Here is an 11,859-nt window from a genome sequence, read left to right as displayed (position 1 = left end):
GCTCTGTTGGTAGACTTAACTGCGAGATCAAGAACCAGATTACCCTCCAACTCATTCGCAAAATGGCCCAGGCTCAGGTTCAGCAGGCTCAGGTTCAGCGCACTGCAATCGTCACCGGCTCAGTACGGGGCATGTAAGTCACGGCAGATAGACAGGAAATCCATAGATTAGATACTCCTACTAACAAGTCATAGTTGGAAAGCAATTGCCCTCCGGCTCGTGCAAGACGGCTATTCGGTGTGCATAAATGACATCCCCAGCAGCCAGGATGCGATCGACGCGACAGTGAATGAACTCAGCACTGCCATCCGTCAGCCAGCGCAGCCAGCGGATCCAGAGGGAATCGCACCCTCTCGCGTGATTGGGGTCGCTGCAGATGTCACGTCCTCCACCCAAGTCGAGAGGCTCGTAAAGGACGCAGTGGAGAAACTGGGGCCCCTAACGCTCATGGTAGCCAATGCCGGGATCGCGCAGGTGAAGCCGCTGCTGGCCGTGACCGAGGAGGACATTGACACCGTCCTGTCGGTGAATGTCAAGGGCGTGTTTAACTGCTACACGCAAGCAGCGCGCCAGATGATCGCACAGGGCGACCCGGGTGAAGCAGCTGGGGTGGGCGCGTACAAGATCCTGGGGGCGGCGTCGATCGTGTCGCACAAGCCTTTCCCAACGCTGGGCGTTTACTCGGCCAGCAAGTGGGCGGTGCGAGGGCTGACCCAGGCGATGGCGATGGAGATGGCACCGCATCGAATCACGGTGAATGCGTACGCGCCCGGCATTGTGGACACGGCGATGTGGGAGCAGATTGACGACGGGCTGGGGGCGCTGGAGGGCCGTGGAAAAGGGGAGAGCCTCAAGCTGTACTCGGACCGCTTCATCGCGCTGGGGCGCACGAGCAGGCCAGAGGACGTGGCGGGTCTGGTTGGGTTCCTGGCTGGACCAGACTCGGACTATGTGACGGGGCAGACGATGGTGGTAGACGGGGGGGTCATCTTCACGTAGGACGGTAGCAGACAGGCAGACGGGTTACCAGAACCGGCTACTGATAGCGAATTTCTCATTTGATGTTTAATGAAATGTTTAATGAAATGCGCGATAAACTACTGCTAAGCTTTGGGTGCCCATCCCTGCTCCGCTCATTTCCGGCCGGCCTGCAGTCGGACCCGGATCCAAGACGCTGCAGGCCCACTGCGATTCTGGCCAGACAGTAATCAGTAATGCCAGTCCTGAGGTCTAATGGGAGCAGGATTCTGAAACAATCAGACGAATTCGGCGAACCAGCAGGTCGAACCCCGTTGATCGCTGCGAGAACGCGCGCTGAGTGGGCGTGGCGACAGGCAGCCATAAAAGAGTAAAGATTGGCATTTCTCATCCCCATTGAAGCACAACAGCACAGCCAAGCGGCGAGTCAGAATGCAGCGCGTAGTTTCACGGCCAGGGTCTGGTGGAGCCGGGTCTATGGAACCAGGCGCAGCACTCTCGTCATCATTCTTGCTGTCGTGATTTATATGGACCTCTCCCTCTGTCTCTTGTCTCCCATACCTCATCACATACCGTCCGTCTCTCTACAATGCGTCCCCTGCAACCACTGCTTGTCGCTCTATTGAGCAGCCTCGCTGTCTCTGAGGATATCGACTCCATCGACTCACCTGCTGTGCCAGTCACCAAGCCCTACACCCTCAACCTCTCCTGCGCACAGTGTGCCTTTACATACGGCGACTGCATCAACAGCGTCCAGCTGCCTTCATTCCTGGTATGCCATCATCCTAACCACTCTAGAGTTGAAGCCATACTAACCAGCCAGTCCATCACATTCCACACGCAAAATGACACCCTCCTCGCCAACGACAACATCATCTTCCCCACCCCATTCCCCATGGAATTCAACGCCAAACGCACCACCGACAGCAACATCGAAGACACCGTGCCCGTAGCATACGCCCTCGACGTCCAGCCCCTCCCCCACCAGCCCGACGCCGAACTCAACGACCTCTACCGCCTCGTACTCAACCTCTTCGACCTGCAAGGCCGCACCGCAACAGAGAGCCCCGTCTCGCTAGGCCTGGTGCGCGATGCCGACGGGAATCTCAAAATCATCTCCGTCGAGCAGGGCCGTCCGCACCGGCGGTTCCATCACCACCACCACCAGAACGAGAACGGCGGGAACTGGTGGAGCCTGAAGTCGTGGAAGTCGGCGTACGCCAGGTATCTGCACAGAATGTCCAAGTCAAAACACTGCAGGGACGGCCCGGTGCGTGTCAACAACGGTGTCGAATTGGACTGTCATCGCCGCCAGCGCGTCTCGGACTGGGCCGGTGATAGGCACTATATGAGACATCTGCGACCGGTTCTTGTCCCGGCTCTGATGGGCATGGTTGCTGGGATTATTGCGTGCATTGCGGGCTTCCTTGTGGGCAAGGTCATGGTTGCGACGTACTACTGTTTCCGCGAACGGAGGGCTGCAGGCGCTGGACGTCGACAGCAGATCTGGATTGAGGCGGATGAGGCTGTGCCTGATGAGAAGGAGAGGCTGATGGAGGTTTATGGGGTGGATGAGCAGGACGATTGACCTGTTGTTTTCTATCCCTTCATTCTTTATTGTTCCTTTTCTTCTTTTTTAAATACATCATGTAACCGGTAGAATGGATTGAGCGACGTGATTGACACAAGCATCATTCTGCAGTCTGCACGTATTTTTTGCTTCATGAGACATCCTGATCAGCACGATGCCAAAACCCTGAAAAAGTCCACGTCAGCTCCGATCATCGTGTGCGTATCCCCGCGGGACCCAGCGCGTATGAATGGCCCACTTGCAGATCGTCAGTATCTCAAACACTTGATGGCTGCCTAGAATCTTTTACAACGGCTGGAACAGCGGAGTATGCTGTTCAGTGATTGGCTTGATGGTCTTGGTATTCGTATTGGTTCGTAGTCTACATGGATCCCCATATCAAACGATACTATGAGCCATGATTAATGAATACTCTATAGAACAGCCCTGATCGGCTTGATCCTTTCCACATTTCCCTCTCCAGTGAGCTTCCTCCCATCAGCATCATACACCGGCTCAGCAACGACACTCGCCTTGATCCTCTTCCCAAAGTACTCAATCTCAACCCCTGCCCCCTCCCCCAACGACGCCGGCAGCCAGGCATAAACCACCGGCTTCCTGATACTAAACCCAAACGCCGCAGTGGTGACATACCCAACAGCCCTCCCCCCACTATACACAGGTTCCTTACCCATAACCATCGACCGCCCATCATCAACAGTCAAACACCGCAGCCGCCGACCCAGCGGTTCTCCCTGCCTCCGATACAACGCCGCCCTCCCCACAAACTCCCCCGTCTTAGCCCCGTCCACTGCAAACGCCAATCCAGACTCATACGGGTCATGCTCTGTAGTGAGGTCGCTTCCATACGTGCGATACCCCTTCTCAACCCGCAGCGCATTAAACGCAGCCCTCCCGCCCGCAACAAGCCCGTGGATCTTCCCCGCCGTCCACAATGCATCCCAGAGTCGACGCCCATACTCGGCTGTCGTCTGGATCTCCCATCCGAATTCCCCCACGTACGACTTGCGGAATACAAGCGTCGGGATACTGGCTATCGTGACGGGCTTTGCGTGCATGTATGGCAGGGACTGCGGACTGAGGTCTGCTGCGGCCGTCCCTGGTAGGTTGTTGATTACGTCGAGGGCGCGAGGGCCCCATAGTCCGATGGCGCAGGTGTTTCCGGTGATTTCGTACACCTGGGTCCAGGTATTTGGTGATTTTGTCGACTGGGATCGTGCTTCGCGCCGGAGATACGCGAGATCGGTAGCGGAGTTCGCCCCGATCTGGTACGTGGTGGCGTTTAATCTCGTCACGAAGATGTCGCTGCGGATACCCGCGTTGGTGTTTAGGAGGAGCGTGTATATGATTTTTCCTGGCTTCGTGTTGACGTTGCTCGTTGTCAAGTGTTGTAGGAGGGACGCAGCCCCCGGGCCTGATACGATGAAGCGGTGGAACGAGGACATGTCGTACATTGCGACTGCGTTGCGAGTCTTCCATGCCTCTGCTGCTGAGATGGGGGAGTAGAATTGGCTGGACCAGGGGTCTCGATCGACAGGGCGCCAGTGTGCAGGCAGAGACCGGACAAGGTCCCTATTCGCCTCGTACCAGAACGGGCGCTCGAAGCCGCCGAGTTCCAGGAATACCGCGCCGAGGTGGACCTGCTGCTCGTAGAATGGGCTTGTCCGCAGGTTTCGCGGTGACTCTTTTGGTTGTAGCGGGTGTAGGATGTCGTAGATCTCGACGAAGTTCTGCTGCGATGTCTCGGAGACGTAGTCCCTGTTCAACTGTACTTCTTCGAACCGTGATAGCTCGCACTCTGCGACGTCGATACTGGCCCAGCCGCGTGTGAGGATCTCTGCTACTGCTTTTGCGACACCGGCAGAGTGTGTAACCCAGACTGCCTCGGCGACGTAGAATCCATCGAGGTTGGGTGCCTGTCCGATCAATGGACCTCCGTCTGGTGTAAAGGAGAAGATGCCATTGAAGCCATCGTCAAGCTCAGTTCCTTGTAGCGCAGGGAGTAGCTTCTTCGACTCCTCCCAAGCCGGCGCGAAATCCTCGTCTGTGAACTCCAGTCGCGAGGGCATGTTCTTCTCATCAACATGCGCAGCGGTAGGCCCTAACTCCCCGGCGACAACAGGCATCGGCCGGTGTCCATAGTACCCAATCCCGTATCTATCACCATGCTCGCGGTAGTATAGATCCTGATCCTGATGCCTCAAGATCGGTAATGTCGCATTCAACCCGTTGATCTTCTTATTCACATCGCGGTTCGACAGCGCCGCCACAGGCCCTGTCTTTGCGTACTGATGTGCCAGCGGAAGCAACGGGATCGATACACCGGCCATAGCACCGACCTCGACGCCCCAGAACCCAGCACAGGAGACAACAATATCCGCAGGAATGGTCGTACTCCCCGTTCGCACCCCCGTAACTCTCCCCCCATCCTGCTCAATCCCCGTCACAGCAGTATGGGCCAGATACCGCACGCCCTGCGCCCTCGTCGTCTCAATCAGGATCTGCGTCGCGCGCGCCGCAAGCGCCAATCCATCACTCGGGATATGCAACCCCCCCAATACCATATCCTTATTCAAATGCGGATACATCTCCAAACACTCTTCCCTCGAAACAAGTCTCGCCTCAACCCCCCACGCCGTCGCATACCCATGCCTCCTCTTCAACTCCTGCACGCGCTCCGGCGTCGTCGCAACCTCCAGCCCGCCAAGCTGGTTAAAACACCCTTCTCCGTCCTGTTTGATAGAGAGAAGTTTCTGCACCGTGTACTGCGCGAAGCGCGTCATTGCTTTTGACGGGCTTGTTTGGAAGACGAGCCCGGGTGCGTGTGATGTTGACCCGCCCGGTAGGGAGAGCGGGCCTTGCTCGATTACTGTGATGGAGGATGCGTTCCATCCCAGGCTGAGGAGTTCGTCGGCGAGGTTTGTCCCGACTATGCCGGCGCCGATTATCACGACGCGTTGGGAGGGGGATGTCATCGTGTGTGATTGTGTGTGTTGAGAACAGAGGAGAGAGAGGAGAGGAGAGAAGATCTACCTAGCTGTAGGAGCACCTATAAACCGTACATCTAGAAAAATCCCGCCGGAAAACAACTAATAACTCACTGCCCCTCCATCCCCTCTACAGTATACCCCTCCTCGGACCCGACACCGTGGCTGCAACGCAGCCCAGAATGGCAATGACGTCTCCAACGGATGCCGTTCCCGAACCGAACTCTCAAGTGAAGTAAGGAAGGCAAAGCTTACCTCCCAAAAGGGACAGCGAAGAGAGAGTGTGGTGTGGCAGGCGATAAGACACGGCTCAGCACGGCTGCGAACCGTGTCCGACTCCGATCCCCGCACAAAACCCTGTGGTTCTGCCTGTTCTGGAACGTGTCTAGTCTGGAGATGTTTGAGCTGCTGGAGCTTAAGCTCTGCTGCTCGTTTTCCTGTTTGGGGCATCAGGTCCTGGTTTCCTGTTTTGTTGCTAAGAATATCCATCCCCAGCTATGTTATTATGATGCGATATTGATAACCCGGGACTGGGTGGTTCGTGTGGCGCTGGTGGGGATCCCCGCACTGCACTGGGAAGTTAATGACTTGAAGTAACTTGCTTCTAAGATTTATTCAATTAATTAATGTTGTGGTGATTGGACTCGGCTGCGTTCCGATATGAATCTAGGGGTATCTGTGTCTGGTGAAGAATCGAATCTAAATATAGAGGTATCCATTACATGCTTAAGTCAATACGGATGGGAGATTAAAAATACCAACGTTCATATTGATTATATCCAAAACACGATAAGCGTGGTAGTGTCAATGCCACGCACTCCGTGGAACGAAGATGGAAGAAGAAGAAGATAGTCAGGAATGTGGGACTTGTATGCACTCCAACGGAGCTGAGTCCACTGTTGCACGCGCAGCGCTTACAGACTTACAGACTTACCAGGGCGTAGGATTATCCATACTACGGAGGAGAGGTTGCCTTACCTGGCATCGCGTATTGCACGGATGCACAGCAGTTGCCAGTCAACAGTGAAGTCTCATCGGAGACTCCAGTATGACAGGTAGGTAGGCAACTGCCATTCACGGACTGTCCGTGAAACCCTAGATATAGTCAACATCATTCTATACTGTTTGTACAGGACGGCAGTGCAGTGGGGTGGTTGGCGTGGGTGGAGACGCGTGGAACGGTCTGCTACAGCTAGCTACCTAGGGCCGGTTGTTGAGGGACCGTCGTTAGAGGATCCGGTGCTTGGATTTTCATAGTATGGGGCGAGTTGGCGCTTGGAATAATCCGGGTCATACGGCGAGTCTGCGTGATGGCGCTTGGAACGTCTGGCTCTGGTTCATACGCGGTGGGCATAGTTTCCTGCCTCGAGGGCTGGTCGGGAAACGTCGCAATGGATGATGATGGGTCGGCGCTTGCGGTCTCTGCAATGTTGAAGCAGAAGAATGGCTGATCGTGGCATCTGCCAGTGGTGAGTGGGTGGCCAGCTATCTAGCTAGGACAATCGAAAGATTTCTTTTCTTTTCTCAGCGAGCAAGGCAAGCACGAGAGGCGAGAATAACATCTGCTATGGCCATAGTCAAATCGTAAAGCTCCAGGATGAATCAGATCAGATCAGATATTCTTATAAATTCCCGAGATTCCACCACGCCGAGCCCTCAATTTCTCCTGGAGGCAGCGCCCCCGAATTGCTGCCGTTGTTGCCGTTGCCGTTGCCATGGTATTCCACGTCGTCCATGTTCCCAATGCCCGACTCGGCCGCCCACAGCCACGGCGTGTTGAGCATGAGGCTGTCGACTGGCGCGACGAGGGGATCCCGCAGTGACGTCGTGCGCAGGGACTCTGCTGTCGCTGTTGTCGGGCTCCGGTATAGAGGCATTGGAACGGCCTGTCCGCCGTCTGTTGTGTTCACGCTGACTTCTGGTGAGGCTGTGACAATTATATCTAGGGTAGAGAGTTCATTAGGGCCGGGGGGTATGGAAGTCGGTGCTAGTGAGTGGTGAAGCAGGCCTTCGCCTGAGGAGTGGTCAGCGACGTTGAATTGGAGGATATCCCACATTAGGGGGATGTTTAGGTGGATTTTCGACGGGACCCAGTCGTCCAAGTCAAGAATGTCGGAGCCAGAGGCGATGCGTGTGAGTTCGTCCAGCTTTCGGCTCTATGGATGGTCAGCTCGATTGTAAGACGATTCCAAGACAGTCATGGAAACGTACCAAGACTTCGCAGGCACGCGAGAACGGGACAAACGTCCGGAGAAAGTCATTGCACTTTGCAAAGTCGGCCCGCGACTTGAACTTCAGCCGGGGGTCATCAGCACAGCAAAAGTACAGCTGGACGGTGGCTGCGATGGTGGCGACATGGGCAAAGAATGGGTCTGCCAGTCGGACATTTTTCTCCGCCACCATGTCGATCAGACGCACTATCCAGGTGGCGTGCAAGAGGACGACCTCAGAAGAGCGGCGCCAGAACGTATTCGGAATTGCGAGCTTGGGGTTGTGTTGGGAGGCCATAATATACAGGAAGGGGTGGTTCAGCACGGTCAGAATGGCATGATATGTGAACTGCAGTTTGAGCCAGGGGACCCAGTATGCCCGGTTCATGGCCAGGTCTTCCGCCGTGCGTCGATAGAACTGGACAGCATCATATCGATGGCATAAGGGCGTGTTGTTCTCGATTTCAGTCAAGTCTGATAGAACCACAGCGTACATCGACTCGTGTCTCCAAGGCTCTGTGAGGCGATTGTTCGCACAGTGAGATACATATGCTCGGACATTACTCCAGACCCAGCCAAAATGGATGGACATGCTCCAGACTCCAGTGTCCTCTGGAGACGCGCATCCAACGGCGTCTCTGGGCTCTGGAGGGGGCTTGGGGGTGTTGTCCCTCTCGTGGTCTGCTGGGCTGCACCTAGAAAGATAGGAGGGTCTCCACGTAGCAGTCGGGATATTCAGGAGACCGGTCTGCCGACCATATGACTGTTCCAGTAGTTGGAGACTCCAGAAAAGACGTTTCTTGCGTTCTGCCTGTCGGTCTTCTCTCGTATAGGCCGCCTCAGTATCCAACATGGCCGCCCGACAGAGCTGCGACCCAAGGCCGAGATAGAATCGTCCCAGTTGCAACTGGCCATCTATTATTGTTAGCAGATACACGTAGTCGCAGCTCGCAATGCTCACCTATGAATGCAGAGTAGGCCAGTAAACAGATACTCTCGATGGTAACCAGCTCAACAGTCCCGTTCGCAATCCGCAGCATAATCAGGCTCTTCGCACTGTCTGCATAGCGGTCCCCCGACTCTCGTAGGAAACGCGATGTCAATGCAAAGATGCTGCAGAGGAGCTCCTCAGGGTGAGTCTCCAGATTTCCAAGTTCCTTAATATTCAAGCACCAGACCGGCTGGCGATGACAGAATTCCAGGTAGAGGTCGACGGCCCTGGCGACGGCGAGCGACGAGGCCGGCGGACTGGAGTCGTCGAGCCCAAAGATCGACGGGAATGTATTGTCCTGGCTGTAACTGATATCGCCGTGTGAAGTCTGGGTGGAAAACTCGGTCGCGTCGTCAAGATGGACCTCCTGCTGCGTTGGCTGTCCAGACCTGCGACAGTCAGTACGTATACAACCACAAGGTGTTTATTCCTACCCAGCCCCTCGCAGTATTCGATTCACCTTCTCTTCCAGTTCCGCTAGACGGTCGCTCTGTAGCAGCGGTTAGCGCTCAGCCTTGTATTCCACGAAAAAGCATACGTTTGGCCCGCTAGTAGAGCCTCCAGCAGCAGCGTACGAGCACTGCTGGTTGAGACGCACGCAGCACGAGCAGGCCGGCTTCTCGCCCGGACACCGTGTTTTCTTCCTCCTGTAGGCTGTCAGTCTGCACCAAGGCAAATACGGGGGAAGCGACCGACCGGCAGTTGATGCACGCATGGTTTGAGCGTAGGCGGCGACGAGTGCCAGCGCCCTCGTTCGGGGTCATTATCAGGAATCACAACGCAGACAGAACGCAGTGGCAAAGATGATGCAGTTGGGATAGAGACAAACACGGGCGATCCGCAACCAAAGAGTGCCTTGAGGAGGGAGACATCAACATGACGGCAGGGGAACTGGACTGTGACTGGAACATCTGCGGGGTTCAGGATCAGTTCACCCTGTCTGGCAAAGCGTGCCATGCGCTTAACTGCCTCCAGTTAACAGTTCGAGGGGCGCTGCCAATAAGAAGGGCGAATTAAATGGGGCGCACATTCCCCTCACAGACACTCTTGGTACGCTCGGACTATGCCCGATAACAGCGGCCACCTGGTGCTGGATCCGGCTATGATTGCCACTGAAGATAACTGAATATAACTCATATGATATCGCTAATTCACTATCTACTCGTAACTACTCGTAATCTAGGCTCGTCACCAGGCTACTGCTGCTGGCGGCTGGCTGCCAATCGTCGAGCAGCACTCGCCCCCATTAGGGTTGCAGCTCAGACTCTGGCAGAACTGCACGTCCTGCTCGCTCACAGACGCCTCCTTGGGCAGCGACTGGCGCGATGGCCAGATCTCCTGTCCCGCCTTCTGCTCCTTCTCGAAGTGCTGCACCACCAGGTCTCGCACTGACTTTTGGAAATACAGTGGCCCCTTCTCCATCGTCGGGTGCAGCTCCCCACTCACAAACACCCCCGCGTTGAGGTTCTTCTGTGCCTGGTTACACAGGTACTTGTCCTCGGACATGATGCGCTTGAACATGCTGTTGACCTTCTCAAAGTCTGCCTCGTTGGAGTTCCTGTTCCGGTAGACTTCGTACTTCATGTTTGTCTTGGTCGCGGAAACAGGCACGAAGCGCTGCATGAAGAAGAAGTGTGGCCTGGAATGTCAGCATAAGACAGTATAATTACCGGCGGATTCACTTACGAGACAGTCATCGAGGCGTTGGGGAAGTAGTACGTGCTGCAAATCTTCAACCCTGCCGCAATCTGCTCGGGCGTCGCGTGTCCATCATGGATGATAGACCCATCCCTCGTGTCCACCGAGTAAGTCGACAGATCAGCAATCGAGGGAACATCCGGGTGGGCAGTGCCGCAGTGGTAGCACTCGTTGTAGTTGTCTGCCAGGACCTTCCAGTTGTAGTCGCCGTCCATCTCCCAGATATGGTCGAAATCGTAGTCCTCCCACTTGATATCCTTGAGCCGGGGCTGCAGGTCAATGTCCTTGAAGTCCTCCTCCCACGAAACATCCGGCTTCTCCTTGCCATCCATATTCACCCAGATGAACCCATTGCTGTCAATGTGGACATGGATCGGAAGCAGCCCGTTCTTGCTCTTGTCGAACCCGTCCAGGTCCTGGTATCCAGGCGCCTTGGCCAGCTTCCCGTTCAGCCCGTACGACCAGCCGTGGTACTTGCAGGAGAAGATCCTCGAAGTCCCGCCGTCTTCCGTCACCACGGGGAATGCACGATGCCGGCAGACATTGTGGAAAGCGTTGACCTCGCCCTGGCGGTCGCGCACAAGCACGAACGAGAAGCCCGAGACATCGTACCTTAGCCAGTCGCCGGTGTTTGGGAGTCGCAGCTGGTGGGTCGTCAGCAGCCATTTTCGAGAGAAGATGGCCCGCCGCTCCAGCTCGAACATCTCCTGTGACGTATACCAAGAGGCTGGCAGGGCTCTGACGGAGGCAACGCCGTCATCTTGGGCGGCTTCGCTGTTGATGCCTAGGTGATTTAATAGTGAGGCCATTATGCCGTTGTATGATCGCAGGCTTGTAACTGAGTAATAGTATATTAAGTAGAAGGTTGATGTATTATAAGATCTCCTGCGGACACGAGGCCCTTGATATAGGCTTCAGACATAATCTATCTTCCCCAGACCTCATCTTGACCATTATCCACGCGAACCTTCACGCCAGACGGTTCTTCTCCGGCCGCCACGTAACATCATAATCAGGAGGACGGACCACGAGCCATCCAGTTTCCTAGTTCGTCCAACGTCCCTCCCATCTGGAACAGTCCATGTCAGGGATCTCCAGCCCCTCCGGGCCCGTGACGGAGCTGGTGAACCGGGACACGGTTCGTGGGCCGAGCTGCCGACATTGGGCTTTCCCGCGGACTCGACCCACCAGAGCGTGGCAATAACGCCTTCCCCAGTTTCACCAGACTTACTTAGGGCATGAGAGATATGCCAGTGCATATCTTGCCCTAAGTCCATGACGATAGGGGAGGTAGCGTCCAATTAATATCCCTCAATTACAGACTTTCCCCGTTACCCTATCTCTGACTTCCCGCGGAATCCCCGCATCCACCATGGGTAGATCTTGTAGAAGCTGAGGTATATC

General features: G+C 55.5%; 5 protein-coding genes across 5 annotated transcripts; 2 read left to right on the top strand and 3 right to left on the bottom strand.

Moving 5' to 3' along the window:
* Positions 1 to 62: 62 nt before the first annotated feature.
* APUU_10236A (uncharacterized protein) lies at positions 63 to 999 on the top strand (the record flags this gene model as incomplete). Its single annotated transcript, XM_041698552.1, has 2 exons — positions 63 to 133; positions 195 to 999. 2 exons carry the CDS (start codon positions 63 to 65, stop codon positions 997 to 999), a joined length of 876 nt encoding a protein of 291 aa, XP_041549602.1.
* Positions 1,000 to 1,567: 568 nt separating this feature from the next.
* Positions 1,568 to 2,566, top strand: APUU_10235A (uncharacterized protein; the record flags this gene model as incomplete). Its single annotated transcript, XM_041698541.1, has 2 exons — positions 1,568 to 1,750; positions 1,802 to 2,566. The coding sequence occupies 2 exons, from the start codon at positions 1,568 to 1,570 to the stop codon at positions 2,564 to 2,566; spliced, it is 948 nt and encodes a 315-aa protein (XP_041549601.1).
* Positions 2,567 to 2,982: 416 nt separating this feature from the next.
* APUU_10234S (GcvT family protein) lies at positions 2,983 to 5,544 on the bottom strand (the record flags this gene model as incomplete). Its single annotated transcript, XM_041698530.1, has 1 exon — positions 2,983 to 5,544. The coding sequence occupies one exon, from the start codon at positions 5,542 to 5,544 to the stop codon at positions 2,983 to 2,985; it is 2,562 nt and encodes an 853-aa protein (XP_041549600.1).
* Positions 5,545 to 7,178: 1,634 nt separating this feature from the next.
* Positions 7,179 to 9,521, bottom strand: APUU_10233S (putative C6 transcription factor; the record flags this gene model as incomplete). Its single annotated transcript, XM_041698519.1, has 6 exons — positions 7,179 to 7,712; positions 7,768 to 8,681; positions 8,728 to 9,146; positions 9,192 to 9,247; positions 9,296 to 9,404; positions 9,454 to 9,521. The coding sequence occupies 6 exons, from the start codon at positions 9,519 to 9,521 to the stop codon at positions 7,179 to 7,181; spliced, it is 2,100 nt and encodes a 699-aa protein (XP_041549599.1).
* Positions 9,522 to 9,945: 424 nt separating this feature from the next.
* APUU_10232S (aromatic ring-hydroxylating oxygenase subunit alpha) lies at positions 9,946 to 11,264 on the bottom strand (the record flags this gene model as incomplete). Its single annotated transcript, XM_041698508.1, has 2 exons — positions 9,946 to 10,396; positions 10,444 to 11,264. 2 exons carry the CDS (start codon positions 11,262 to 11,264, stop codon positions 9,946 to 9,948), a joined length of 1,272 nt encoding a protein of 423 aa, XP_041549598.1.
* Positions 11,265 to 11,859: the final 595 nt, after the last annotated feature.

Source organism: Aspergillus puulaauensis, chromosome 1 (assembly GCF_016861865.1).
Source record: "Aspergillus puulaauensis MK2 DNA, chromosome 1, nearly complete sequence".
Lineage (NCBI taxonomy): Eukaryota > Fungi > Ascomycota > Eurotiomycetes > Eurotiales > Aspergillaceae > Aspergillus > Aspergillus puulaauensis.
The sequence above is the reverse complement of the archived record's forward strand: the minus strand, read 5'-3'. Positions and strand labels throughout refer to the sequence as shown.